General features: G+C 43.3%; 1 protein-coding gene across 6 annotated transcripts; it reads left to right on the plus strand.

Annotated features, from left to right (window-relative positions):
* Window positions 1-4837: 4837 nt before the first annotated feature.
* On the plus strand, window positions 4838-27645 carry LOC138958033 (zinc metalloproteinase nas-13-like). Of its 6 annotated transcripts, XM_070329065.1 has the most exons (12): window positions 4838-5204; window positions 7330-7429; window positions 9135-9247; window positions 10204-10324; window positions 10767-10836; window positions 13759-13962; window positions 14481-14613; window positions 16198-16404; window positions 24112-24225; window positions 24703-24831; window positions 26335-26499; window positions 27343-27645. In XM_070329065.1, the coding sequence occupies exons 1-12, from the start codon at window positions 5087-5089 to the stop codon at window positions 27372-27374; spliced, it is 1506 nt and encodes a 501-aa protein (XP_070185166.1). In that variant the 5' UTR covers window positions 4838-5086; the 3' UTR covers window positions 27375-27645. The 6 variants fall into 6 exon arrangements, with proteins under 6 accessions (XP_070185166.1, XP_070185168.1, XP_070185167.1 ...); XM_070329067.1 differs by lacking the exons at window positions 4838-5204; window positions 7330-7429 and adding an exon at window positions 7499-7533; XM_070329066.1 differs by lacking the exons at window positions 4838-5204; window positions 7330-7429 and adding an exon at window positions 7728-7745.
* Window positions 27646-27885: the final 240 nt, after the last annotated feature.

The raw sequence follows: 27885 nt of genomic DNA on the forward strand, positions 1-27885 counted from the left end.
GGTATTGCATTTCAGCTTGGTGGCTTAAAAATTAATTAATGACTTTGGTCATTAAAAATCTGAAAATTGTTTAAAAACAAAATTTGATAAAACGATCCAAATTTACGTTCATCTTATTCTTCATCATTTCCTGATTCCAAAAACATATAAATATGTTATATTTGGATTAAAAACAAGCTCTGAAAATTAAAAATATAAAAATTATGATCAAAATTAAATTTTCAAAATCAATTTTAAAACACTTTCATCTTATTTCTTGTCGGTTCCTGATTCCAAAAACATATAGATATGATATGTTTGGATTAAAAACACGCTCAGAAAGTTAAAACGAAGAGAGGTACAGTAAAGCGTGCTATATGAAGCACAGCGCAACCGCTACCGCGCCAAACAGGCTCGTCACTTTCACTGCCTTTTGCACTAGCGGCGGACTACGTTCAGTTTCATTCTGTGAGTTCCACAGCTTGACTAAATGTAGTAATTTCGCCTTACGCGACTTGTTCTATGTCTATGTCGGTTTCTGTATCTGAATGTTTATATGTTTTTCAGTCTGCTCTGTCTGTGCGTATACTCACGCGCGTGTGTATGTGCGTGAGTGCATGGTTGTGATATTAGTCATGTGTACCTGACATTCGAATCAGTGTGCAGGCTGAAATGATAAGTACTCTTCCTCCTTGTAGAGACGTACGTGCGTCTACTGGTAGCTGTTTCTGCAGTGAACGACACCGTTCAAGTTAAGGATATATTTGTTAGTAGTATAGCCCAGATGTTAAACAGCAGTGTTTTGGTCAAAAACATATGTGTATTTGAAGATCTGCCTTTCTACTGCTGAAAAATATGTTTCTTGGATTTGAGCAATATTTGTGTGTGACGTCACTGGTCCTTGGGTACGACGTCACAGGTTTCGACGGTTGAAAGTGAATCATACCGTCACAAAACGTAATCTTTGAGGGTAGGCGTGATGAAGGACCCGTGACGTCCTACCCACATATTGCTCAAATCCAAGAAACACATTTGTGAACAGAACAAAGGAAGATCTTCAAATATACATATGTTTCTGACCAAACCACTGCTGTTAAACATCTGTGCCATACCACTGAAAAAATATCCTTAACTTTTTGTGTTCAGTGTATTTCACTTCAGGCCGAATCTCCGCTCTGCGTGTGACACATGGTCCCATATATTTCCCTTCATTTTTATTTGAAAGACGTTATCAGTGATACATCTACGGCCTCCAAAAGTCACAATGAAGAGTACGACAAATCATTAATAGGATGGTGGAGGAGGGGAGGGGGGCATGAAGACAGGGGGTGTGGTTGTGGGGGTGGAGGGGGGGGGGGGGGTTGGGTAGGGTTTATATGGATCACAGATTGACGAAAGTGTCATGAGTCTGTAATGCCATCAGTGATGCTGCACGTTAAATACGTTATGGTAAAGATATAGAGAGGGAGCCACAGGCACTCGAATCAATAAGTTGGACATTGGACATTACGTGGAATCATACTGCCCCAGAGAGTTAAAAAAACAAAAACCAGCAAACACACGCACAACAACAACAACAATAATAAAAAAAACCAACAACAACAAAAATACATTTCCACAATGTATTTTGTTTTATTTGTTTCAAAAGAAATAACTCGATTGCTTGCTGAGCCAGTGAGTGATTGAGCAAAACTATAGTAAAACGAAAAACAAATGAAATAAAAACCCAGTGTTGTGTTTAAAACGCACTCCCAAATAGTACTCTACATTTTCGCTTAAATAGAATTGTCACAGTCATATAAACCAGACAGACTGTCACAAAAAGACGAGATAACAACGAGCTGGTTACATGCGCCCATCCCCTCCAACTTTGATGTGACAGTTTGGAAAAGTCTACATGAGGCACATTTGGATTTGATCTTCATTACTATTACACGGTACTTTAGTTATATAAGCTTGCTTTAATATGACATATGAGGGAGCATATAGAAGGCGTACACGCTTAAACTTTCCTCACTTCTAAATACGACAAAGATAAAACATCGATCTTTGTTATTAAAAATGCAGGCCATCAACACATGCGCAGCGTAGCGGTGACCTTACAGGCGACCTTTCCATTACTGACACCAAAAAAATTATCATCGAGATCATCTTTGTTCCCCGACTCTCTTCTCGCGGAAGTCAATTTCAAGTTTGTTTGTGTGGGTTTATGTTTGTTAGTTTGTTAGTTTTGTTTTGTTTATTAGTTAGTAAGGTGTTTGTTTGTTTGAGTGTTTATTTGTTTGTTTGTTTGTTTGTTTGTTTGTTTGTTTGTTTCATTGATTGATTGTTTGTTTTTACATTTAGTCAAGTTTTGACTAAATGTTTTAACATAGAGGGGGAATCGAGACGAGGGTCGTGGTGTGTGTGTGTGTGTGTGTGTGTGTGTGTGTGTGTGTGTGTGTGTGTGTGTGTGTGTGTGCGTCTGTGTCTGTGCGTGTGTGTGTGTGTAGAGCGATTCAGACCAAACTACTGGACCGATCTTTATTAAATTTTACATGACAGTTCCTGGGAATGATATCCCCGAACATTTTTTCTTTTTTTCGATAAATACCTTTGATGACGTCATATCCGGCTTTTTGTAAAAGTTGAGGCGGCACTGTCACACCCTCATTTTTCAATCAAATTGATTGAAATTTTGGCCAAGCAATCTTCGACGAAGGCCGGATTTCGGTATTGCATTTCAGCTTGGTGGCTTAAAAATTAATTAATGACTTTGGTCATTACAAAATTATAAAACGATCCAAGTTTACGTACATCTTATTTTTCATCATTTTCTGATTCCAAAAACATATAAATATGTTATATTTGGATTAAAAACAAGCTCTGAAAATTAAAAATATAAAAATTATGATCAAAATTAAATTTTCGAAATCAATTTAAAAACACTTTCATCTTATTCCTTGTCGGTTCCTGATTCCAAAAACATATAGATATGGTATGTTTGGATTAAAAACACGCTCAGAAAGTTAAAACGAAGAGAGGTACAGAAAAGCGTGCTATCCTTCTCAGCGCAACTACTACCCCGCTCTTCTTGTCAATTTCACTGCCTTTGCCACGAGCGGTGGACTGACGATGCTACGAGTATACGGTCTTGCTGAAAAATTGCATTGCGTTCAGTTTCATTCTGTGAGTTCGACAGCTTGACTAAATGTTGTATTTTCGCCTTACGCGACTTGTTATTTGTTTGTTTGTGTGTTAGTTGCTTTTTGTGTGTGAATCAGATCATCTAGTTAGGTGAGGCTGAGCGGGATTTGGTCTTCATTGTATTGAGTATAACGACCAGAAAGCTTGCTCACAATTACCTAGGCTCAGGCCTTACAAATGGATGTGTAAATAAAACTTACCATCTTCACCAAAGCCGGCCTATGAGTGCGCTAGTCTAGGAAATGTGATGGCCTGCACCCAACGACCCTCTTGGCATATTAAGTCAGGGAGAGGTTCCAACTACGCTGTAATGGTGTCAGAATATGAAGCCGATGTTGTTGATTTACTGCCTGTGTGTGTGTGTGTGTGTGTGTGTGTGTGTGTGTGTGTGTGTGTGTGTGTGTGTGTGTGTGTGTGTGTGTGTTTGTGTGTGTTTGTGTGTGTGTGTGCGTGCGTGTGTGTGTGTGTGTGTGTGTGTGTGTGTGTGTGTGTGTTCCTCCATCCATCCCTTTCTTTCTCCTTTCAATTTCTATAATTTGTTGTATCTATTTAATTTTTGAAACATTGTTCAATGACCTCATTCCTTAATTATCCCGAGAAGGCTTGAGCACACGATAACAACATTCGTTTAAACGTCGTTCTGACGTTCCCAGTATGAGTTTGCCCACCAGACTGTAAAAGACAGCGGGGATTATCTTGTCTCGATCTTCACCCTACCCCCAAGCGAATCCTAAGAATATTAAATGTATGTTAATTGTATACACGGGCCAATGTATATTTGTAAACTTGTCTTTATGTATATATATCAATAAAAAAAATTAAAAAAAGAATATTGCGGAAGCAATTGGGATTGTAGGCTAATGATGCTGTTGACGTAGAAGGTAGATATAATACGTCATCATTTGCATTGCATATTGACATACGTAATTGGTTCTCTATGTCTTTGTCTGTCTGTCTGTCTGTCTTAATGTCCGTTCGTCAGTCCGTCCGTCCGTCCTTCTGTCTGTCTGTTTGTCTGTCCCTGTCTGTCTGTCTGTCTGTCTGTCTGTCTGTCTCCCTCTCTCTCTCTCTCTCTCTCTCCCTCTCTCTCTCTCTCTCTCCCTCTCTCTCTCTCTCTCTCTCTCTCTCTCTCTCTCTCTCTCACTCTCTCTCTGCCTCCTCCGTGTCTATGCGTGTGTACGTCTCAGTGGATATTCCAGTGGGGTTAGAGATGACTCAGAGGTGGCATATTTTCTGCACTTTAACACCAGATTTATATGTAAAAACTCCTTTGCATGCCAGCGCGAGCTCATTTTGCAGAATATTGAAATGTAAGTGTCCAATGTGGAATCTTTTGTTCCAAATGTGAAAATGTTTGCTCTAAATATCGAAATGTGAAATGTTGGCACCAATGCCAAAATATTGATATTTTTGGTCAACATTTAGGGACCAAATGTCGAAATGTTGAAACGAAATGTCGAAATGTTGGTACCAAATGTTAAAATGTTGGTATCCACTTCAATCGTATATATGTAGGACGTTCAAAGCCGATCTGACAGCCTCCACAACCTACCACCACCCGCTAATATAACACAGACGTCACGCGAGCTGTCATGATATGACGTGATAGCAGTGACATGCGGGTTATGTGTCAAAATAATAATTAGATATTTCATTTAGGCAACGTTCGATCTTTCATCAGCATCAAACAGCTCGACTCCGAAGGGACCGATGTGAAAACTGTCACACAGAGTGAAGCTAAAGAGGCAACGGGTCTTTTGGTTCGTGCTCTTCTCCACGGCAGCTGGTCAAGAAAAAGCTTCCAGCCAATTTCAGTCTCAGGAACATTACAGTATTTACAACATTTACTTTGTAATCTGACCAGTACTCAACCCTAACAACACCAACTAGAATTCAAAAACGAGGTTAACGACTGATAAAAATGCATATCGCACGATGGATGTGGCAATTGTTACTGCAATGTGTGGGACTTCTGCACGTCCTACACAAATGTCAGTGCATGACAATGGACGAAATCATCGCTGGTGCCATGACATCGCGTAAGTGAACAGTCCAACAGTATGTGTAATGTTTCATGTTGTCATTTTGTTTTACTTTTGGTGTTGATCGTGTAAGTAGTAAATAGCTCAATAGTTTCTGTAATGTTTTATGCTGTAATTTTTTTTCCATTTTGATGCTGATCGTGTAAGTAAATAGCTCAATAGTTTCTGTAATGTTTTATGCTGTAATTTCGTTTTCATTTTGATGCTGATCGTGTAAGTAAATAGCTCAATAGTTTCTGTAATGTTTTATGCTGTAATTTCGTTTTCATTTTGATGCTGATCGTGTAACCAAATAGCTCAACAGTTTCTGTAATCTTTCATGCTGTAATTTCGTTTTTATTTTGATGTTGATCATGTAAGTAGTCCTATACGGTTCCACAGTTTCTTTAATATTTTATGCTGTAATTTCATTACAAGGTTGATGTGGATCGCCAATGTAAACTATTCAACCGTTTCTCTAATATTTCATTCTGTGATTTCATTTTTGTATTGTTGCTGTTACTGTCTCTAGCCGTAAACGGTCCAGATCCAAATATTACTTAACAAATTTGGGTTTTGTAAAGTATAGATAAAGGCTGACAAAATAACGGTACGTCAAATTGTGCCTCTATTCGTTTCTGTCATCTGTTGTTGTTCCAAATTGACAGAACAGTTAAATACAAAAAGAGACAATAAATGCTGGTCTCATTTTCATTATTAGGTTTCCGTTATCTGTTGTACTTTGTTAATATACAAGAACGTTATAGACAGAAAAGGACAATTAATTCTGTCTTATTTTTTCCTTTCCTTTCATTTCTTTTATAGCTATTTTTTTTACACGGTTTGATATTGCTGTGTTTCGGGAAAAAACAATTTGTGAGGCTATAGCTATCAGGAAACAAAATGACAAAAATTCACAAGTACACATTCAATTCTTCTCAAAGCTTGTAAAAGTCACATTGTTTGCAATTCAAACTTTGTAAGGCACTTGCAAAGCGACATAATCTGATGTGTAAGAAGCAATAGCTTCTCTGTGAACTGTGTTTTTTTTAAAATAATTTGTATTAATTACATATAAATGCAACCAGTGGCTTTCTAAGAAATCAATTCATCAAAAAATTCCCACGGTGCGCAAATAACACCCGGGCTGTTTATTTTTGGTAAGTGACCAAATGGAGGGATGGTCTGATTCTATGTTAAAGCCTGGCCAGCGTTCTTTAACTTAACTATTTACACAAATTCATCAAATTCATCACAACATTTCCACGATGCACAAGAAGCAGCCATGAGGCTGTTTATTTTTTGCTTGGTAAACATGATCTCGTACACCAGAAGGATGCTGCCTTTCAGTGACAGACATCTACAAGGATGCTGCCTTTCAGTGACAGACATCTACACACACCAAAGTTGTCAGGCTGCACGGACAGAAGAAATATTTGGGCTTTAGTCAAAATTTGACAATAGGAGAGTTCGTGTTAATATCTATAAATGTAGTCACATGATGACCTTTTTAACAAACGTAGATTACGCAATCATACTTCATGCCAAATCATAGCATACTTCTGCAGCGAAAACCACAATAAGCCAGACATTTGAAAGATGACCACATCTATTTCTTGGCCTGAATGACAGCTCGCCGCATACTGCCGCAGGTTTTGAAAATACAAAGTCAAATACATAAGTGTTAAGACCCCCTCCCCTTGTAAGACCGTCATGCTTTCTCAGATGTTAGGTTCGTTACCTCTCTAAATTGACCTCCATATTGTGTCTCCCTTCCATTGTAAGATCGTCATGCTTTCTCAGATGTTAGGTTCGTTACCTCAGGCTCTCAAAATTGACCTCCATATTGTGTCTTCCTTCCATTGTAAGACCTGATATTTTCATATTTGTGTATGCCTTAAAATGGGGTTTCTGCAGGACTAATCATAACTGTTGTGTTGACAATCTTAGACCAATGAGGCAGCGCGCTGTTTAGTAATCTGATAACCAAAGGGAAGTTAGTGCTCTAAAGGCGTACGACATATGTAACAGAGAAGGGGATATTTATTCGGAACCTTTCTCCTGGCACCTGAGAGAATAACAAGCATTGAAATGAACAAGCGACTTTCATCCTCATGACTTTCATGTCTTGTTGCGTCGACAGCTCAGGGGTTCGACTTCATCTTTGACGAGGCGAGCAACATTGTCAGAGTGGACATGGACATGCTGTATGACAAAAGAGAGTGGGACATGCTGCAGATGTTGTAAGTACCAATGTCATGGGTGTATTGATTACATTTATATACATACAAGTGATATCACGTTTGATGCTGCTTGACAAGAGAGAGTGGGACATGCTGCAGATGTTGTAAGTACCAATGTCATGGGTGTATTGATTACATTTATATACATACAAGTGATATCACGTTTGATGCTGCTTGACAAGAGAGAGTGGGAAATACTACAGATGTAAGAAACGACGTCATGGGAATGTTGATACTTGAACATCTATATATACACACCAGTAATGTTACATTTGATTCTGTATAACAAGACAGAGTGGGACATGCTGCAGATGTTGTAAGAAATGATGCAATAGGAGTAAAAAAAAAACACGTAAATTTTAAGGGGCTTATTGTCCGTCAGGTCTTAATTGCCTATATTGGACATGAATTGGTTTATACGATTCGAGTTTTTACGCCCTCACGGCTTTTGATGTATGCGTGTTTAGGTGGTATCAGCCATCTGCACTTATGGTAGAATGACCAAGATCTTTAACGTGCCATTGTGGTGACACGGGGTGGGAGATGGATACCGTCTCTGGGTCTGCACATAAAGTTGACCCGTGTCCGTCCCGGACCGAATTCGAACCAGCGACCTTTCGATCACAAGTCCAGTGCTCTACCACCTGAGCTACCCGGGCCCCCGCAATAGGAGTATTGATAACATCTATATATACACACCAGTAATGTTACATTTGATGCTGTATAACAAGACAGAGTGGGACATGCTGCACATGTTGTAAGAAACGATTCAATAGGAGTATTGATAACATCTGAAAACACACTAGTAATGTCACGTTTGATGCTGTATAACAAGACAGAGTGGGACATGCTGCAGATGTGGTAAGAAACGATGCAATAAGAGTATTGATAACATCTGTATACACACTAGTAATGTTACATTTGATGCTGTATAACAAGACAGAGTGGGACATGCTGCACATGTTGTAAGAAACGATTCAATAGGAGTATTGATAACATCTGAAAACACACTAGTAATGTCACGTTTGATGCTGTTTGAAAAGAGACAGTGGAACATGCTGCAGAGACGATGTCATGGAAATGTTGATAGCATCTTTATACACACCACAAATGTTTACGTTTGCTGCTTGTTTGGCACTAAAGACATGTTGCAGATACTGTAAGGAACGGAATGTCGTAGGAGTGTTGATAACATTTATATACACGCCAATAATGTAAAGTGCTTCAGATCCTGTAAGAACCAATGTCATGGGAGTATTTGTATCACACCAGTTTTGTAATGTCAGATGCTGTTTTACAAGAGAGAGTGCGAAATGATGAAAACGCCGCGAGCAACACTGCCATGGGAGTTTTGATAACATTTGTATTCACATTGGCAAAGTAACGTTCGATTCTGTTTGAAAAGAATGAATTCTTATTCTATCCAGTAATATGTCGGATAGAATCGGAATCCGATCTCATACAGGTGAAATTAGAATCGGTGTATTATAACCAATTCAACAAAGATTCTCGTTTCATCTAGCTGAGAACCGAATTGCGATCACAGCCAGATGAGATCAGCATTCTGATTCTATGCAGCCGGATTCGGATTCTGGTCAGATTTCGATCTCAAGCATGACATATAGTCTATACTAAACAACCGTTCGTTTTGACTTTCAGTTTTTGTTATTACTATTTATGAAAATGTGATTGCTGTGTGTTTTAGGAACGAGAGTACGATCGGGATGCCGGGCAAACGTCAGGCAATCAAAGAGGGCGCCGGCGGTCAACGTTGGTCATCACAGACTGTGCCATACGAGATCGACACCAGAGCGTTTAGTCAGTATTGGGTCTCACGGATTTAAACCTCTTTAATATGTCAATGGAATCACAGACTGTGCCATACGAGATCGACACCAGAGCGTTCAGTCAGTATTGGGTCTCACGGATTTAAACCTCTTTAATATGTCAATGGAATCACAGACTGTGCCATACGAGATCGACACCAGAGCGTTCAGTCAGTATTTGGTCTTACGGATTTAGACCTCTTTAATATGTCAATGGAATCACAGACTGTGCCATACGAGATCGACACCAGAGCGTTCAGTCAGTATTGGGTTAAACCTCTTTAATATGTCAATGGAATCACAGACTGGGCCATACGAGATCGACACCAGAGCGTTTAGTCAGTATTGGGTCTCACGGATTTAAACCTCTTTAATATGTCAATGGAATCACAGACTGTTCCTTACACAATCGACACCAGAGCGTTTAGTCAGTAGTTGGTCTCACGGATTTAAACCTCTTTAATATGTCAATAGAATCACGGACTGTGCCAAAGGCCCATACGAGATCAACGCCCGGAGTGTTTAGTCAGTATTTGGTCTCACGGATTTAAACCTATTTAATATGTCAATGGAATCACAGACTGTGCCATACCATGCAGATCGACACCAGAGCGTTTAGTCAGAATTGGGTAACTCGGATTTAAACCTCTTTATAATCACAGTCTGTGCCATACGAGATCGACACCAGAGCATTTCGTCAGTATATTATACTTTTGGGCTCTTTCACACACACACACACGCACGCACGCACGCGCGCACGCACTCATACACGCAAGCACGCACGCACGCACGCACGCACATACACACAAACACACACACACACACACACACACACACACACACACACACACACATCTGAAGGGTGTGAAATAACGCAGATAGATCTGTAGTAGGGCGATGACGTATATAGTCACTGTTATGACGCAAGCTACTCTGATGACGTTGCAGACGAGCGTGAGCAACGGGTGCTGCAGAGCGCAATGAACGACTGGATGAAGTACACCTGCCTCAACTTTCGCCCCGCCACGTCGAGCGACAGGCACAAGATCAAATTCGTCGACGGGGATGGGTATGTATGCTCCCGTTGTTGACTGGGGGTGGTATGCACAAGAAATCCCCCAAGTGGGTGGGATCGAAGCAGTGGGTGGAATTGGCTGAACAAATCTCAATTTAAACAAATCCGATCCAGTACGATCTTGGGTCTCAATCAGTTGGGCACTTTGTTGAAGACCCCCCTCCCTTATAAAATGCATTGCTAGAGGATAGATGTTATTGCGTTACAATGATTACAAAAAAATGAATCGGAGCGTAAATAGGGAATATTTTGACAAAAGATAACTGTCGATACTACTCTAACTGTGCTTGAATGTTTGAATGTACTTGATGCATGCTCACTCAAAACTACCAGATTTTCTTAGCGCGTGCGTGCATTGTTATGACAAAGTCTTATGTCGTGTGACTAATCTTATGGAGCATATCTCCCTCTTTCAGGAATATGTGTCCCTTTTCAGATGTGCATCCTACGTGGGCATGCAGTCAGGCAGCAAACAGGACGTGCTTCTGGCTTCTGGCTGTCGGCATGTGAGTGGAAACATCTCTTTTTGTCTTTACTGACCATAGACGAATCCCTGTTACATTTGCCGGGCAGTGGGGCGGTCTGGGTTCCCGAAGCCCCTCCGCCCCTTATCCAGAAAATGTACCAAAATAACCCCTTTCAATTTATGCTAAATTTTGACAGCCCCTGCCGCATTTTGGATGCCCCTCCCTCTCATTCACTGGGTTCAGCCCCTGTACCCCTGCCTTATTTTCACGGAAAGCCCCTCCCTCTCATAATGTAGGTCGAGCCCCGGTACCCCTGCCTCATTTTGGAAGCCCCTCCCTATCATAATGTAGGTCGAGCCCCGGTACCCCTGCCTCATTTTGGAAGCCCCTCCCTATCATAATGTAGGTCGAGCCCCTGTACCCCTGCCTCATTTTGGAAGCCCCTCCCTGTCATAATGTAGGTCGAGCCCCTGTACCCCTGCCTCATTTTGGAAGTCCCTCCCTATCATAATGTAGGTCGAGCCCCTGTACCCCTGCCTCATTTTGGAAGCCCCTCCCTATCATAATGTAGGTCGAGCCCCTGTACCCCTGCCTCATTTTGGAAGCCCCTCCCTATCATAATGTAGGTCGAGCCCCTGTACCCCTACATCATTTTGGAAGCCCCTCCCTATCATAATGTAGATCGAGCCCCTGTACCCCTGCCTCATTTTGGAAGCCCCTCCCTATCATAATGTAGGTCGAGCCCCTGTACCCCTGCCTCATTTTCGAAGCCCCTCCCTATCATAATGTAGGTCGAGCCCCTGTACCCCTGCCTCATTTTGGAAGCCCCTCCCTATCATAATGTAGGTCGAGCCCCAGTACCCCTGCCTCATTTTGGAAGCCCCTCCCTATCATAATGTAGGTCGAGCCCCTGTACCCCTGCCTCATTTTGGAAGCCCCTCACAGGGTTCAGCCTGGAAGAAAAAGACAATGGGACTTGTGTCCCCCTCAACCGAATTCCGATGGGACATAGTCGAAGGCAAGAAAAACCAAGAAGGCTTAGCTGGTGGGTCGGAAATGTTGTTGCCCAAAGATGCAAAATGGTGTGTGTGTGCGTGTGTGTGTGTGTGTGTGTGTGTGTGTGCGTGCGTGCGTGTGTGTGTGTGTGTGTGTGTGTGTGTGTCTGTGCGTGTGTGTGTGTGTGTGTGTGTGCGTGCGTGTGTGTGTGTGTGTGTGTGTGTGTGTGTGTGTGTGTGTGTGTGTGTGTGTGTGAAATTAGGCGCATCAACCAAATGAGGATAGTTGCCCTGTTCAGGGATTTCCTCACTATTCGAAGAAGAAGGTTTGTGTGTGTGTGTGTGTGTGTGTGTGTGTGTGTGTGTGTGTGTGTGTATGTGTGTGTGTGTGTGTGCTTTTAAAGCCACACTGAATGTCTGTTCCTTCTTGTGAAAATCTGCTTTTGTACCTTGCATCAGGTTTAAGCCCGCTTTGCGGTATCTGTTGCGTCCTTCTTTTTTCACACGGTCAGCCGCTGAGCCCCCATAATAGTCTGTCTTTTGTTGTGAGGCATCATTTAATGGTGCGGCCCTGTGTTTCCTACAATCGATGGACGCTCGGTTGGTGCGTTCAGAAAGACAAGTATGTGAGAGAGAAAAAAAGATAGTTTGCAGGATTGGGCTCAACCCGCGCTTTCCTTTCCTTTGTTCATTTCGAACGCTGTACTCCGACGTGAAATATGCATGGTGTGGCGCAGTGGTACGTAAGCTAAGCGCGCCCTTCAATAACGCGCTGAAGTGAATTATAATGGGACATTTAAAGGCACAGTAAGCCTCCCGTAAACCATCACAGAGCTCCCCGAGCGTCTACATACAGTACAAGCATACTTCCATTTGAACGCTCACCGAACGGGAACATCCTGGCTGCTTTCTGTCGAGCGTGAGAAATTTTCAAATAATTTATTTTCGTGGACCTGGTCCAACAACAATGGCGCCTCGTTTTGGTGCTGGACGGCTGTTATGATACCGGAAATCACGCCCGGACAGTAAGCCTCCCGTAAACCATCCCAGATACTGTCAGGCTTTTACACACAGTACAAACACCCTTCCATTTGAACGCTCACCAAACGGGAACATCCTAGGTGCCCTACGTAAAGAGCGAGCAATTTTTAAAGAATTAATTTTGCAGATTGTCTCGAACACTTTTTGGACCCATCCTGAACTCAGGTCAAACATGAGTTACTTCCCTTCGGGTCTCATTCTATCGATGTAAACTGGCGATAGCCGTGAATCGATGATTATCAAAATGTTTTTGGACCGTGGTGCGTTTTTGCGCTAGACCTAACTTTTAAAATTTAAATAATAAATTGACAGCTTGTTACACAAACATTCTTTAATCATAAAAGAATTCTTTTTTCATCAAGACAAGATCAGTACAATTCGAAGTTGTGAAAGTTTGAAAAAAGAAAAGCCCGGAAGCAGGGTCACGCAAGGGTCGTAGCAGACGACGGTTTATCAGTGCATATCGCCGTTCCTCTCAACAGTCAAAAGCCATCGCTAGAGTTCTTGTGAACCACAGCCGTTTGTTTCGTGCATAAAAACGTGCTATTGTAAATAAGCTCACATCGAGTCGCATTCAAATGACTAACTGACGACTACATTGTGAAAAAGGGAAACTGGATCACACGGGTTCACGATGGCTCAGGGGTAAGATAAACCACGCAAAAATAAATTCTTTGAAAATTGCTCGCTCTTTACGTAGGCCACCTAGGATGTTCTCGTTTGGTGAGCGTTCAAATGGAAGGGTGTTTGTACTGTGTGTAAAAGCCTGACCGTATCTGTGATGGTTTACGGGAGGCTTACTGTGCCTTTAAAGATCACAGCGCTATGATGGCGCAAGCATGGCAAGGCGCACAAGTAAACCGAACCCTGCCCCACTCTCATACACTAGCCCTGTCTAACCTATGTGTGTGCACGTGATATACAGAAAGGCACGGTGATTCACGAACTGGGTCACGCGCTGGGCTTGCACCACGAGCAGACGCGGCCTGACCGAGACCAGTACGTCAAGATCAACTACGACAACATCCCCGACCACCTGGAGTACAACTTCAAGAAGTACTCGTGGAGCGTCATCGCTAACGTGGACGTGCCTTACGACTACACCAGCATCATGCACTACGGCAAAACGGTAAGATCGTTCACAGTGAGGCCCACCGTACACTTGTCACTTAAAGATGCTGGTCCGCTCACAGCAGTGTTGAAGCAACGATTTGTCTTTTTGTCGCAGATAAGGATATAACAAACTTTGCAACAGGAGAGAACCATGCCAGACTGTTGTTACTGAAGCAAACTTGTGATGAAGAGCGATTATTTTGACTTTGAAATTCGTAAACCTTATTTCTTATTTTCATGTTCAATGGAAACAACTACATGGCGGACAGTTGACAAAGGGAGATAATTTTAATACGCCCTTGAACTTGCCCAACATAACAGGCGGGGAAATAGCTCAGTCGGAAGCGGCTTGGGATCATGAATACACGCATGCAGGAAAAAGAAGAAAAAATGGGTAGCGGCGGACTGTATGGCAGCTCGCTTTCAAAAAGCGGCCCGAATATCCATGAGGGTAACTTCACCGGACTATATGAAATCTTATCTGATCTGATCTGATCTGACTTTATCTTATCTTATCTTATCTTATCTGTTTAGTACTTCGCGGAGGACAAAAGCAAGCCCACCATCGAGACTGTGGACAAATCGGCGAAGGACGTGATCGGCAACAGGGTGGGTCTGAGTTTCCGAGACATCAAGACCATCAACAAGGTCTACGAGTGCCAACCTCGTGAGTACAGTCAAAGACAAATTATATTTCTGACGTCTTCTCGCTTATCTTCACTGTGGTACAATTGAAGCCAGTTTTTATATAAGGCTTCGCTTGTTGAATCAATCATGTTTCTTGTGCTGGTCCAATGAATACTATTTTTTCCACATCTTCTTTTTATTACCATGCAGACAACTGATACCTGCGTGAATTAGACTAGAATTGCGCGAATCAAACCGCAAAGATGAGATCATAATCTTTGATTCAGCGAATGCTGTGAAAGCTGTGGATTTTGACAAACAAAAACACAAGAATAAAAGCAGGGCTTAATTTACAATTGACGGAAAATTGCATATGTTCGTAAACATATCATGACTGTTTAAGCATCCAGTGAACTGCTGGCAATGTGATTCGTACGTTGAGAGTGTATATATTTGAATGAGTATGTGTGTCTTCTTCGGGGTTTGATAGCTCAGTTCGCAGAGCACTAGACTTGTGATTCCCAGGTCACATGTTCAAATCGAAGCCGACACGGTTCGATTTTGTGTGATGACTCTGAGACGGTATCTATGTTCTATTCCCGTTTCAACGCCGTGAGACGAATACAAAAACTCGGTCATTTTGGCAGGTGGCTGATTGCTCCAAAACACGCACACACCTGTCACACCTGTCATTAAGCGCGACCCTTCACGTTGCTAACTTTTCACTGGGAGGAAGTGACCCGAATTTCCCAGTTATACAGCCCTGAAAGTCCCAAAAATGGTGCACTTTGGCGAGTGATTCTGAAAATTTACTCGCCAGAGAGCAAAGTTTAACTTTACCAGCCAAATCAACAATTTGTTACAGCAACTTTACACGCATTTTTCGAGTAGATGAACATTTCTACACGCAAGTTACATGTTTCTACTCGCCATGGTGAGTAAAACACTCGCCACTTTCAGGGCTGTAATAGGATAAAATTTTTAAAAAACATAAATGATGATTGTCTCCCCTCCAGAGAACTTCAACCTACAGGACTCTTACTGCAAGGCTGAGGGCTTTGTGGGGATGGACTGCGAGTGCTGTTATTGTTATTGTTATTGTTATTGTATGATTGTCCCCTGCAGAGAACTGCAACCTGCAGGACTCCTACTGCAAGGGGGAGGGCTTTGTGGGGATGGACTGCGAGTGCTGTTATTGTTATTGTTATTGTATGATTGTCCCCTGCAGAGAACTGCAACCTGCAGGACTCCTACTGCAAGGGGGAGGGCTTTGTGGGGATGGACTGCGAGTGCTGTTATTGTTATTGTTGGGCTTTGTGGGGATGGACTGCGAGTGCTGTTATTGTTATTGTTATTGTATGATTGTCCCCTGCAGAGAACTGCAACCTGCAGGACTCCTACTGCAAGGGGGAGGGCTTTGTGGGGATGGACTGCGAGTGCTGTTATTGTTATTGTTGGGCTTTGTGGGGATGGACTGCGAGTGCTGTTATTGTTATTGTTATTGTATGATTGTCCTCTGCAGAGAACTGCAACCTACAGGACTCCTACTGCAAGGGGGAGGGCTTTGTGGGATGGACTGCGAGTGCTGTTATTGTTATTGTTATTGTATGATTGTCCTCTGCAGAGAACTGCAACCTACAGGACTCCTACTGCAAGGGGGAGGGCTTTGTGGGGATGGACTGCGAGTGCTGGTGTCCGGCGGATGTCAGCAAGGACTCGGACCCCTACGTCCAGTGCGACAGGATAGCCGGCACCGGTAACCAAGGAACCAACTGGGGTGGCAACACTGGAGGCAACACCGGTGGCGGTGGCCCGATCAACAAGCCTGCTGGTAGGGAGTTATAATAACTGATAATAATAATAATGAACACTTATTCATCGCCTCTTCTCACCGGAGCTCACGGCGATGTACAAAAGCAAAATGCACACACGCACGCTCGCACGCACGCACAATTACACACACGCACACACTCACATTCACACACACACACACACACACACACACACACACACACACACACACACACACACACACACACACACACACACATGCACTAAAATACAGGTAATATACTAATAACTGAATAACACTACTATGAAACTATCCTACATACAAGTTGCTCTCTTGAAGCCAATACAAATATATATATCCTAGAGGAATATCCGGCTTCGCCGGGGTGAATCGCGAGACAGAGACAGACAGCGTGGCGGTTCACCACAATCACCTTTGAAGGCGAAGTCCTCTCAAACGGGATTGAGAATTTTAGAGCTTATTTCTAAGCCCTATATTAACTGTTATGGCTTCTCAAAGGCCAGAACATACAGACAGACAAAAGCCGCCAGACCCCATCACAAACAGAACTCTACAATCCACAGGTGTTGCCTCCACACACACACACACACACACACACACACAGACACAGAAGCCGTATATATCTATCTATATATATAAATATATAGAGATAGATGACAGTGGATTTTTCGATAAATAGATTCGACCTTTGCACTTTTACAGTGAGGACAACTTACGGGTACATGCAAGGAAAGCCCACAACTTCTAAGGCGAACAACTCTGCAGAGTCTGCTGTGAAGGGCGACGGTAGTCTCCCTGTCACACTCGACCCCCTTTGAATGAACTTTGTCCCCAAAGTTCCGAACCATGGACCCGCCAAGCTTAGGTCCCTCCCAGGTTGGTGGAATGGGAACAGCACGAAAATGATTCAGTGGCCATAATGCCATTCCTGAACATATCATGTCGAGTCCCATCCCTGTCGACGACGTCAAATGTAACCGAGTGCCGAAACACCACAATCACCTTTGAAGGCGAAGTCCTCTCAAACGGGATTGAGAATTTTAGAGCTTATTTCTAAGCCCTATATTAACTGTTATGGCTGCTCAAATGCCAGAACATACAGACAGACAAAAGCCGCTAGACCCCATCACAAACAGAACTCTACAATCCAAAGGTGTTGCCTCCGCACACACACACACACACACACACACACACACACACACACACACACACACACACACACACACACACACACACACATACACACACAAACACAGAGAAGCCATATATATATATATATAAATATATGTATATCTATATCTATAAATATATAGAGATAGATGACAGTGTATTTTTCGCGTGGCTATAAATTGATTCGACCTTTGCACTTTTACAGTGAGGACAACTTACGGGTGCAAGGAAAGCGTTCTGGACAGTGCAGTGACATTCTAAAAATAGTAACGTAGTAACGGGAATATGGATTGACGCCACACGAAGGAAGGGAGATAAACGCAAAACACTGGAGAAGATAAGGAAGAGTTAGTGGGAATGGATCTGGGAAGATGAACAGAAAAACCAAAATGGGTTCAGCGCTGCGCGCTGAGAGCACGTGTTGAAAATTCTCATCGACCAGGTTGTGTCCGGGGTCTACCTGAATATGCCCACCAAATTTGAAGCAGATCCATCGAGAACTTTGGCTTGGCATAGCGAACACACACACACACACACACACACACACACACACACAGACACACACACAAGTCGTATATATATATATACTAGAATGAATACCCGCTTCGCCGGGTAGCCGGCTTCGCCGGGAAGAAGTACTTAGAGCCGTACGCCGGCTTCGCCGGGTCCGAACAATGGACCCGCCAAGCTTAGGTCCCTCCCAGATTCGTGGAATGGGAACAGCACGAAAATGATTCAGTGGCCATAATGCCATTCCTGACCATATCGAGTCCCATCCTTGTCGACGAATGTAACCGTGTTAATCACCTTTGGAGGCGAACTCCACTCAAACAGGATTGAGCAATTTAGAGCTTATCTCTAAGCCCTTTTGAACTGTTATGGCTTCTGAAAGGAAGGCCAGTACATAAAATTACACAAAAGCCGCCAGACCACATCACAAACAGAACTGAACAATGCACAGGTGTTGCTCACATAAAAACACACACACACACACACACACACACACACAAACACAGAGAAGCCATATCTATAGAGAGATAGATGACAGTGTATTTTTCGCGTGGCTATAAATTGATTCGACCTTTGCACTTTTACAGTGAGGATAATTTACGGGTCCAATTTACGTTCTGGACACTGCGGTGACCTTCTAAAAATAGTAACAGAACGGGAATATCCGAAGATGCCTCCCTCAAACTATAGTGCACCATACGAAGGAAGGGAGGTAAACGCTGAAAACCTGGAGAAGATGAGAAGATAAGGAAGAGTTACTTATAATGGTGAAATGAACACAAAAACCAAAATCAGTTCAGCGCTGCGCGCTGAGAGCACGTGTTGAAATATCTCATCGATGATATTGTGTCCGGGGTGTAGCTGAATACGGTGTCCAAATTTGAAAAAGATCCACCGAGAACTTTGGCGTTGTGATGTGGTGTAGCGGCTATGGTGTGTCGGTATGGGGGCCCGGGTAGCTGAGGTGGAACCAAAATCGGTTCAGCGCTGCGCGCTGAGAGCACGTGTTGAAATATCGACCAGGTTGTGTCCTGTACCGGGTCAACCTGAATATGCCCACCAAATTTGAAGCAGATCCATCGAGAACTTTGGCCGTGCATGGCGAATACACAAATACACAAATACACAAATACACAGATACACAAACACACAGACACACACACAGACACAAGTCGTATATATATATAGATAGATGACACAAAGCTTCAAGGTACAGATTTTTACAAACTATACAAGATATAAACACACAGCTTCAAAGCGCTTTCTTAAAATCAGACTTCAACTAAATAAAGAACTCAATAAAGTTTAATGATTTTATCATGTCCGTAACCTAGCCGATTGCCAAAATATGAAGGACTAGATGATTACCCGCTTCGCCGGGTACCGGCTTCGCCGGGAAGATGTAGAGCCGAATACCAGGCTGCGCCTGGGACCCGGCTTTGCACGAAGGAAAGGAGATAAACGCGCAAAACGCTGCAGACCTTCTAAAAATAGTAACGTGCAGTGACCTTCTAAAAATAGTAACGTATAAACGGGAATATGGATAGACGCCACACGGAGGAAGGGAGATAATCGCGGCTGAAAACACTTGAGAAGATAAGGAAGAGTTACTGGTAGTGGATCCCGACAACAACAGCAACAAAACAAAAAAATCGGTTCAGCGCGCACAGCGCTGCGCGCTGAGAGCACGTGTTGAAATATCTCATCGATGAGGTTGTGTCCGGGGTGTAGCTGAATACGGTGTCCGAATTTGAAAAAGATCCACCGAGAACTTTGGCCTTGCATCGCGAACAGATAGACAGACAGACAGACAGACAGACAAACAGACAGACAGACAGACACTAGTCGTATATAGAAAATGATTTTCGTCTTGTTTGTCATTCTGATAAGCATCGCTCCACGGCTATTGCCAGTTGTCTCTCTGACCGGACGCTGTACAGTCCTACGCGAATTTATCAAAATAAGAATAAAGAGTTATCTGCCATATGTTTTTCGCGAGCACTGATCTAAATTTGAGATCAGTGTTCGCGAGACGAAAATGATTGCAGATTGGCCGACTTCGACAGTGATCTCCGTTCTGTTCTTCGCAGTTATGATAAAGAAATCGTTCTAAGGTCAAAACAAGTCGAAATTTTGGGACTGCTGCCGGAAGCAGACCGTAATATTACCCAATATTGACGGACTGTGTGATGATATCTTCTGCTATGGTCTGTTGAGACAGTGATATCAAAATCGAGACCGGAGGTCGAGATTTTGATATCACTGTCATCACTGTCGAAACAGACCAATAGCAGAAGATATCATCACACAGTCAGTCAATGTTAGATATATTGCTAATTCTCTGGACATTTTGTATTTACTGTAAAGAAATTACAAAAGTATGTCTTAGTTTTGGCTGTTCCATATCCCTCCCTCTGATTATTATTTCCTTTTGTTCACTCTTTTCTTGTACTTTTCAGTATTTTAAAATGTCTTTCCTTTCAAAAAGTCTTTAGTCACTTGCTCAACTAAATTCTGGGATAATTACATTTTCATATATATTTGTTTGTTTTTAAATTTATGTGTTTTTGTTTTTGAAGTGGGGAAGCAATAAAGAGGTCGTCGATATCAAAATTGATATCGACGGAAATATCGTCGATATCCCTTTTACACTGAGCTCAGTTTTGCCCAATTGACCAATGGAAATCCACGTATCATATGAAATAGCAATATATGGTTTTATCACTGTCAACTGGTTACAGAAAAAATCGTCTGCTCCAGTGAGCGCCGAAACCAAACGGTTGATTATCACGTGACACTTTTGCCATATTTAGAGTTGTTTGCACAGTAAATACATCCGCGTAAGATAGCTCGCTTGAAAGTGTCTTACATAACAATTCCTTTCTGAATTTTAACACCATGAAAAATCATTATCGACGATCGCGAATCTGCTTATATCAATAACACATTACGATCAGCTCTAAATATACTGTTCAAAAAAAGAAACGCATAGCTTGTAATATTTGGATAATTTAGTTATATGGCTACAAGGATATCCACCAAACTGCAGAAAATGTTTATCTGGTCGTCGACCTTTCGTCCATTGCCACAAGTGAGCTCTGCACGTGACGCATGCGTTATCAGTGGCTACAATGTCAAAATTGCTCATTTGGCATGACCACTCGTCATGCTTCAGTGTAATCTCGTGAAACTCGGGGAATATTGAGCTCTCACCATGTCTTCCAAAACCCATAAAAGCGGATTGTTCGCCACAAAGAAATCAGACGACAATTCAGCGACGAAAGATGGCCCGATTGAGCAGAGAAGACCGCCAAATTGCATTGGGTCGTTTACAAGCAGGCCAAAGTCAAAGTGCAATCGCCAGGCACTTCCACGTGTCCCAGAGCACCATCAGTAGACTGTGGGTCAGGTTTCAAGCCACTGGCTCCGTTGCTGACTTGCCACGAGCGGGAAGACCAAGGGCGACAACTGCTGCTCACGACCGCTTCATACGGCTCCGCCACCTCCGGAATCGTTTCCTGTCGGCCTCATCTTCTGTCCAGGCTCTCCCCGGGCCACACCGATTATCGGACCAGACCGTGCGGAACCGCCTGCATGAAGCTGGTTTGAGAGCTCGCAGACCTCACAGAGGAGCTGTCCTCACCCGCCGCCATCGCCAGAACCGAGTGCAGTGGGGCAACCAGCACCTTCGCTGGACCGTCCGGAATCACTGGAGACACGTGTGGTTCAGCGACGAGTCCTACTTCCTGCTCCAGCGACATGATGGTCGGAGGAGGGTCTACCGGAGAGTAAACGAACGTTACGCGCCCAACTGTGTGGATGAGGCACCCGTTCATGGTGGTGGAGGCGTCATGGTGTGGGGGGCGATCAATACCGCTGGAAGGAGCACCCTGGTGCACGTCCAAGGGCGCATAACTGCCCAGCGATACGTGGAGGAAATTCTGCGCCCACACGCCCTTCCTCTTCTGGCTGACCAGGATGCCATATTCCAGCAGGACAACGCTCGCCCGCACACAGCACGACTCACCACCCAGTTCCTCACCGACCACCATGTCCAGGTGCTTCCCTGGCCATCCATGTCGCCAGACATGAACCCGATAGAACACCTCTGGGATGAATTGGACAGACGTGTGCGCAGGCGAGAAGAAGCGCCGGCAAATCACCGCGATCTATTGCAGGCACTTCAGGAGGAGTGGGACACCATCCCACAGCAAGATATCCGGCATCTGATCCAGTCCATGCCCAGAAGGTGCCGGGCAGTTGTTGCTGCTCAAGGCAGTCACACCCCCTACTGACTTGACAGCCTCGGCACCCAATCGTATTGATTGACTGATTGATTTGAAGATGCAAATGAACTGTGTGTGCATTCAACTGTGTCCATACCAAATTTCAAACAAATAATCTAAATATTGGATTTTCTGTTAATTTTTTCGAAAAATAAAACAAATTTGGCAAGTAGCAACTATGCGTTTCTTTTTTTGAACAGTATATGTACTTGAAAACAAGAAGCGAAGCCTTCAGCCTTTCCCGTAAGAAATCAACAAACAGTAAGTGAGTAACACAAACTCACTCACTCCGTCACACACACACACACACACACACACACGCACGCACACACACACACACACACACACCCCTGTTTGGACTGCTCTCATAGTGAGGACTATACACACACGGATAGTGCCTTTGTAGTGCACTTGCACTACAACGGCACTGGGTGCAGTGCCTTTCTAGTGCACTTGCACTACAACGGCACTGAGTGCAGTACTCGCTCCGGCATCGAAGAATTTTCACTAAAAAAGGCACAAAATTTGACCTATTTCGTCGTCAAAAAAGTCAACTTAACGGGAAAAAAGTCAACTTAACGGTGTCAAAACAAAGTGAGGACTTACTGTAAGACCTCACACCGAGTGAGGACTTACTGTAGGACCTCAGTGTGTAGGTGTGTAGACCACCTAAGACCTCACTATGAGAGCAGTTCACACACACCCCCACACACACACACACACACACACACACACACACACAGTTAAAACTAACGCATCATATCAACTCCATGTATAATTTTCAAAAGAAGGCAAACAGATAACAAGTCGCGTAAGGCGAAATTAGAACATTTAGTCAAGCTGTCGAACTAACAGAATGAAACTGAACTCACTGCATTTTTACAGCAAGAGGGTCGTGGTGTATGTGTGTGTGTGTGTGTGTGTGTGTGTGTGTGTGTGTCTGTCTGTCTGTCTGTGTGTGTGTGTGTGTAGAGCGATTCAGACTACACTACTGGACCGATCTTTATGAAATTTGATATGAGAGTTCCTGGGAATGATATCCTCGGATATTTTTTTTCATTTTTTCGATAAATACCTTTGATGACGTCATATCCGGCTTTTTGTAAAATTTGAGGCGGCACTGTCACACCCTCATTTTTTAATCAAATTGATTGAAATTTTGGCCAAGCAATCTTCGACAAAGGCCGGACTTTGGTATTGCATTTCAGCTTGGTGGCTTAAAAAATAATTAATGAGTTTGGTCATTAAAAATCGGAAACTTGTAATTCAAATTATTTTTTTATTAAACGATCCAAAAACAATTTCATCTTATTCTTCGTCATTTTCTTATTCCAAAAACATATACATATGTTATATTTGGTTTACAAACAAGCTCTGAAAATTAAAAATATAAAAATTATGATTAAAATTAATTTTCCGAAATCGATTTAAAAACAATTTCATCTTATTTCTTGTCAGTCCCTGATTCCAAAAACATATAGATATGATATGTTTGGATAAAAAACAAACTCAGTAAGCTAAAAAGAACAGAGATACAGAAAAGCGCGACCATTTCCGCGCTATTCTGGCTTGTCGATTTCACTGCCTTTGCCACGAGCGGTGGACTGACGAAACTACGAGTATGCAGTGAGTTCAGTTTCATTCTGTGAGTTCGACAGCTTGACTAAATGTTGTTATTACGCCTTACGCGACCTGTTTGTTGTTGTTGTGTGTTGTGAGTTTTATTTTCCTTTGCCTTATGGCTGGTGTTTGGTTGCAGCGTGTGAGGACCAGAACTCCAAGTGCACCGCGTGGTCGCGAGCAGGTCACTGCTCCACCAGCAAGACCTACATGTCGTCCTTCTGCAAAAAGTCCTGCAACCTCTGCGGTACCAGTAAGTCACAATCACATACACACACACACAAACACACACACGCACATACACACACACACATCAGCAAGACCTACATGTCCTTCTGCAAAAAGTCATGCAACCTCTGCGGTACCAGTAAGTCACAATCACATACACACACACACACAAACACACACACACACACACACACACACACACACACACGCATGCACGAACGCACGCACGCACACACACACACATAATATATACACGCAAGACACATACACACGCAACACACACACACACACACACACACACACACACACACACACACACACACACATCAGCAAGACCTACATGTCGTCCGTCTGCAAAAAGTCATGCAACCTCTGCGGTGCCAGTGAGTCACACACACACAAACACACACACACGCGGCCCCCACACACACACACACGCACACACACAGACACACGTATTACACATAGCACCACATAACCCCGCGCATCGTGTGTTTGACAGACAACGAGCAGTGTCAGGACCTTCACAACATGTGCAGCTACTGGACCCAGAGCGGACACTGCAGTGATGGCTACGCTGCTTTCATGGGCTTGACCTGCAAGCGATCCTGTGGCCTGTGTGGCGGTGGCTGTAAGTCTTCACTAAATTATATACGATACCAAACGCTGCTTTCATGGGCATGACCTGCAAGCGATCCTGTGGCCTGTGTGGCGGTGGCTGTAAGTCTTCACTAAATTATATACGATACCAAACGCTGCTTTCATGGGCATGACCTGCAAGCGATCCTGTGGCCTGTGTGGCGGTGGCTGTAAGTCTTCACTAAATTATATACGATACCAAACGCTGCTTTCATGGGCATAACCTGCAAGCGATCCTGTGGCCTGTGTGGCGGTGGCTGTAAGTCTTCATTTAATTATATACGATACCAAACGCTGCATTCATGGCGGCGGCTGTAAGTCTTCATTTAATTATATACGATAACAAACGCTGCGTTCATGGGCATGACCTGCAAGCGATCCTGTGGCCTGTGTGGCTGCGGCTGCAAGTCTTCATTTAATTATATACGACACCGATACATGCACAGCCTGACGGTGACCTTCAGGGCCGGACCTAAGTAGGTTGAGGGGGAGGGGGAGGGGGTCCCAACCATGGTAGGGGTACATTAGTTGAGGGTGCGAAGCACCCGAACCTCCTAGGGGGGTCTAGGGGAATGCCCCCTGGGAAATGTTTTGAAATCTAGATTAAAATGTGTGCAATCTGGCGCATTCTGGGAGTATTTGTCATGAGTTTTAAAGGCAAAACAATAATGATATATTATTTTTGTTACCCTTGGAGTAGGTACATGGTCAGGCCAGGGGGGGTCCGGGCAACAGGACCCCCCCCCCCCCCCCTCCCCCCTGGATCCGGCCCTGACCTTACGCGCATTTTTTTCTTACTTCTGACATTACGAATTCACCGAGACAACAACAAAAAAACTTCGTTCTCAAAATTCTTTGTCATTTCCTCGGGGTGACAGAGTCAAGAGGAAACGTCTTGGTTTTGGGTTGTTTCTCATTAATTATATACGATACCGAACGCAGCCTTCATGGGCATGAACTGCAAGCTAGCGATCCTGTGGCTTTTGCGGCGGCTGTTAGTCTGCATATACTATACCGACCGGTGCCTTCATGGGCACGACCTGCAAGAGATCATGTGGCTTGTGCGGCGGCGTTTATCTTTCATTTAATTATATACGATACCGTACGCTGCCTTTATGGGCATGAGCTCCAAGCGCTTAGGTTGCTATAATGCTCATGTTTTTTTCAAATTTTATTATGTACCTTGATGTAATAAAATTAAAATTAAGCATGTTATATTGTTGAAAATGTATGATGCTAAAAATTCAGATGTTTTGGTATTGATATAGGGTATAATTATTATTCGTAGGTAATATTGTACAGCGCCGAAAGCTCTGAGTTATTTTGTAGTTTGCGCTATGATTAGGTTTCAGTGTTCACTATTACCAAAAAAAATGGGTAGCGCCGTACTGTATGGCAGCTCGCTTATCCCAGTGAGAAAGCAGCCCGAATTTCCATGAGGGTAACCTCACAAGACTATATGAAATCGTATCCTTATCTTTATCATTCATTTCAGTGGGACAGATTTTCGACGCTGGCGCGACGGTGTGCAGGGATGAGAACGAGCACTGCAGCTATTGGTCCCGGGTGGGACACTGCGGCCACCCCGAGTACATGGAGTACATGTCAATGTCATGCAAGCGATCCTGCAACCTCTGTCCACAAATCCAAGGCGGCAACAGTGAGTAACTGGGGAGAGATGGGTAGTTGAGAACCAATTCAAATCCACTAGATGGTCGAAATCACTCTTCACTGAGTCAGTGTAGCTCGAGTCCTTGCTGTTCGTTAAGGCGGTCCTCGACTGAGCTTGAAGTTGACTTCGTGAAGACTACGCGAAGTCTTTTTACTGCAAAACTCAGTGCTAAAGCTCCGTGCGGCCAGCTTCGCGAAGCATACTTCCCGTAGTCGACTTTGCCCAGTTGCTTTGAGGCTTTACCTCGCTGGACGCCGCACGAAGTCCCTCGGATCGGTCTCTGACGGCTCCATCGAAAGTTTTTTCCCGCAAACAAAGACTGAGTTCAAAAATGTTCACACAAAAAGTCGACATCGGTTGCTGCCTTCTGGTTGCCCCTATACGGTCGTATTCGATTTATAAGCAGAAGAAACAATGTCAGACATTTCGATCACTTGTTGACCCAAAAATCAAAGAAGAGTTTGTATCATTTAAAGTTTTCAGTCTTTTTAAATGAATACTTCTAAGTAAATGTTCCTGTTCTTGTAAATTTACTACATTACTTTTAATGTAGTGCAATATATTTTTTCTCTCCAAATTTGTAGACAGAATGTGGACAATTTTCGGAAGTTTTCAGCAGACCTTGGTGTCACTTTTACCCCCCAATGTAAAAAAAAACAAAAAACATTCGGCCAAAATTACGGTATAACTTTCGTGGATTTTGAATAATTTTCGGCGTTCTGCCGACGCCAAACGCTATTCATGCACATGCCTTGAACCAAGAAGGAATTTCTGAAAATGTGTATCTGCGATTGTAAAGATGACCACTGCTATTTTGTTTTATGTTTGCAGATGGCGCGTTCTCTGATTGGTACGGGAAATGAGGAAACCATTCTACGATTCCACATGCACATGCGTGCGGCATTACCTCTGAAACACATCCGGGTTTCTTCGAATAAACCAGCTTTCTGGTCGTTTAAACAGTGATTATATTTGAACAGGAAAAAGAAGAAGCAAACAGATAAATTGAATGAATACAGAATTAAATACCCCAAATGTTCAACTTCCTTTAGTTTCTGCCAACGCATAAAACCTTGGCCTTAGGTATGTGGTTTAGGATTTTGTTCTTTATACAATAAAAAGAGTTCCACACTATGTCTCATTATTTATGTCGTCAAAGTCGTCGTCTGTCTGTGTGTCTCATATGTCTCTGTGTGTGTGTGTGTGTGTGTGTGTGTGTGTGTGTGTGTGTCTCTCTCTCTCTCTCTCTCTCTCTCTCTCTCTCTCTCTCTCTCTCTCTCTCTCTCTCTCTCTCAGTGCGTTGTATCTTTTGGTGTTACTGCCCTGTCACACGACCGTTTTAAAGCCTGCGTATGCCGACGTATGGGACATTTG

This window comes from Littorina saxatilis, linkage group LG2, assembly GCF_037325665.1.
Source record: "Littorina saxatilis isolate snail1 linkage group LG2, US_GU_Lsax_2.0, whole genome shotgun sequence".
NCBI classification, from domain to species: domain Eukaryota; kingdom Metazoa; phylum Mollusca; class Gastropoda; order Littorinimorpha; family Littorinidae; genus Littorina; species Littorina saxatilis.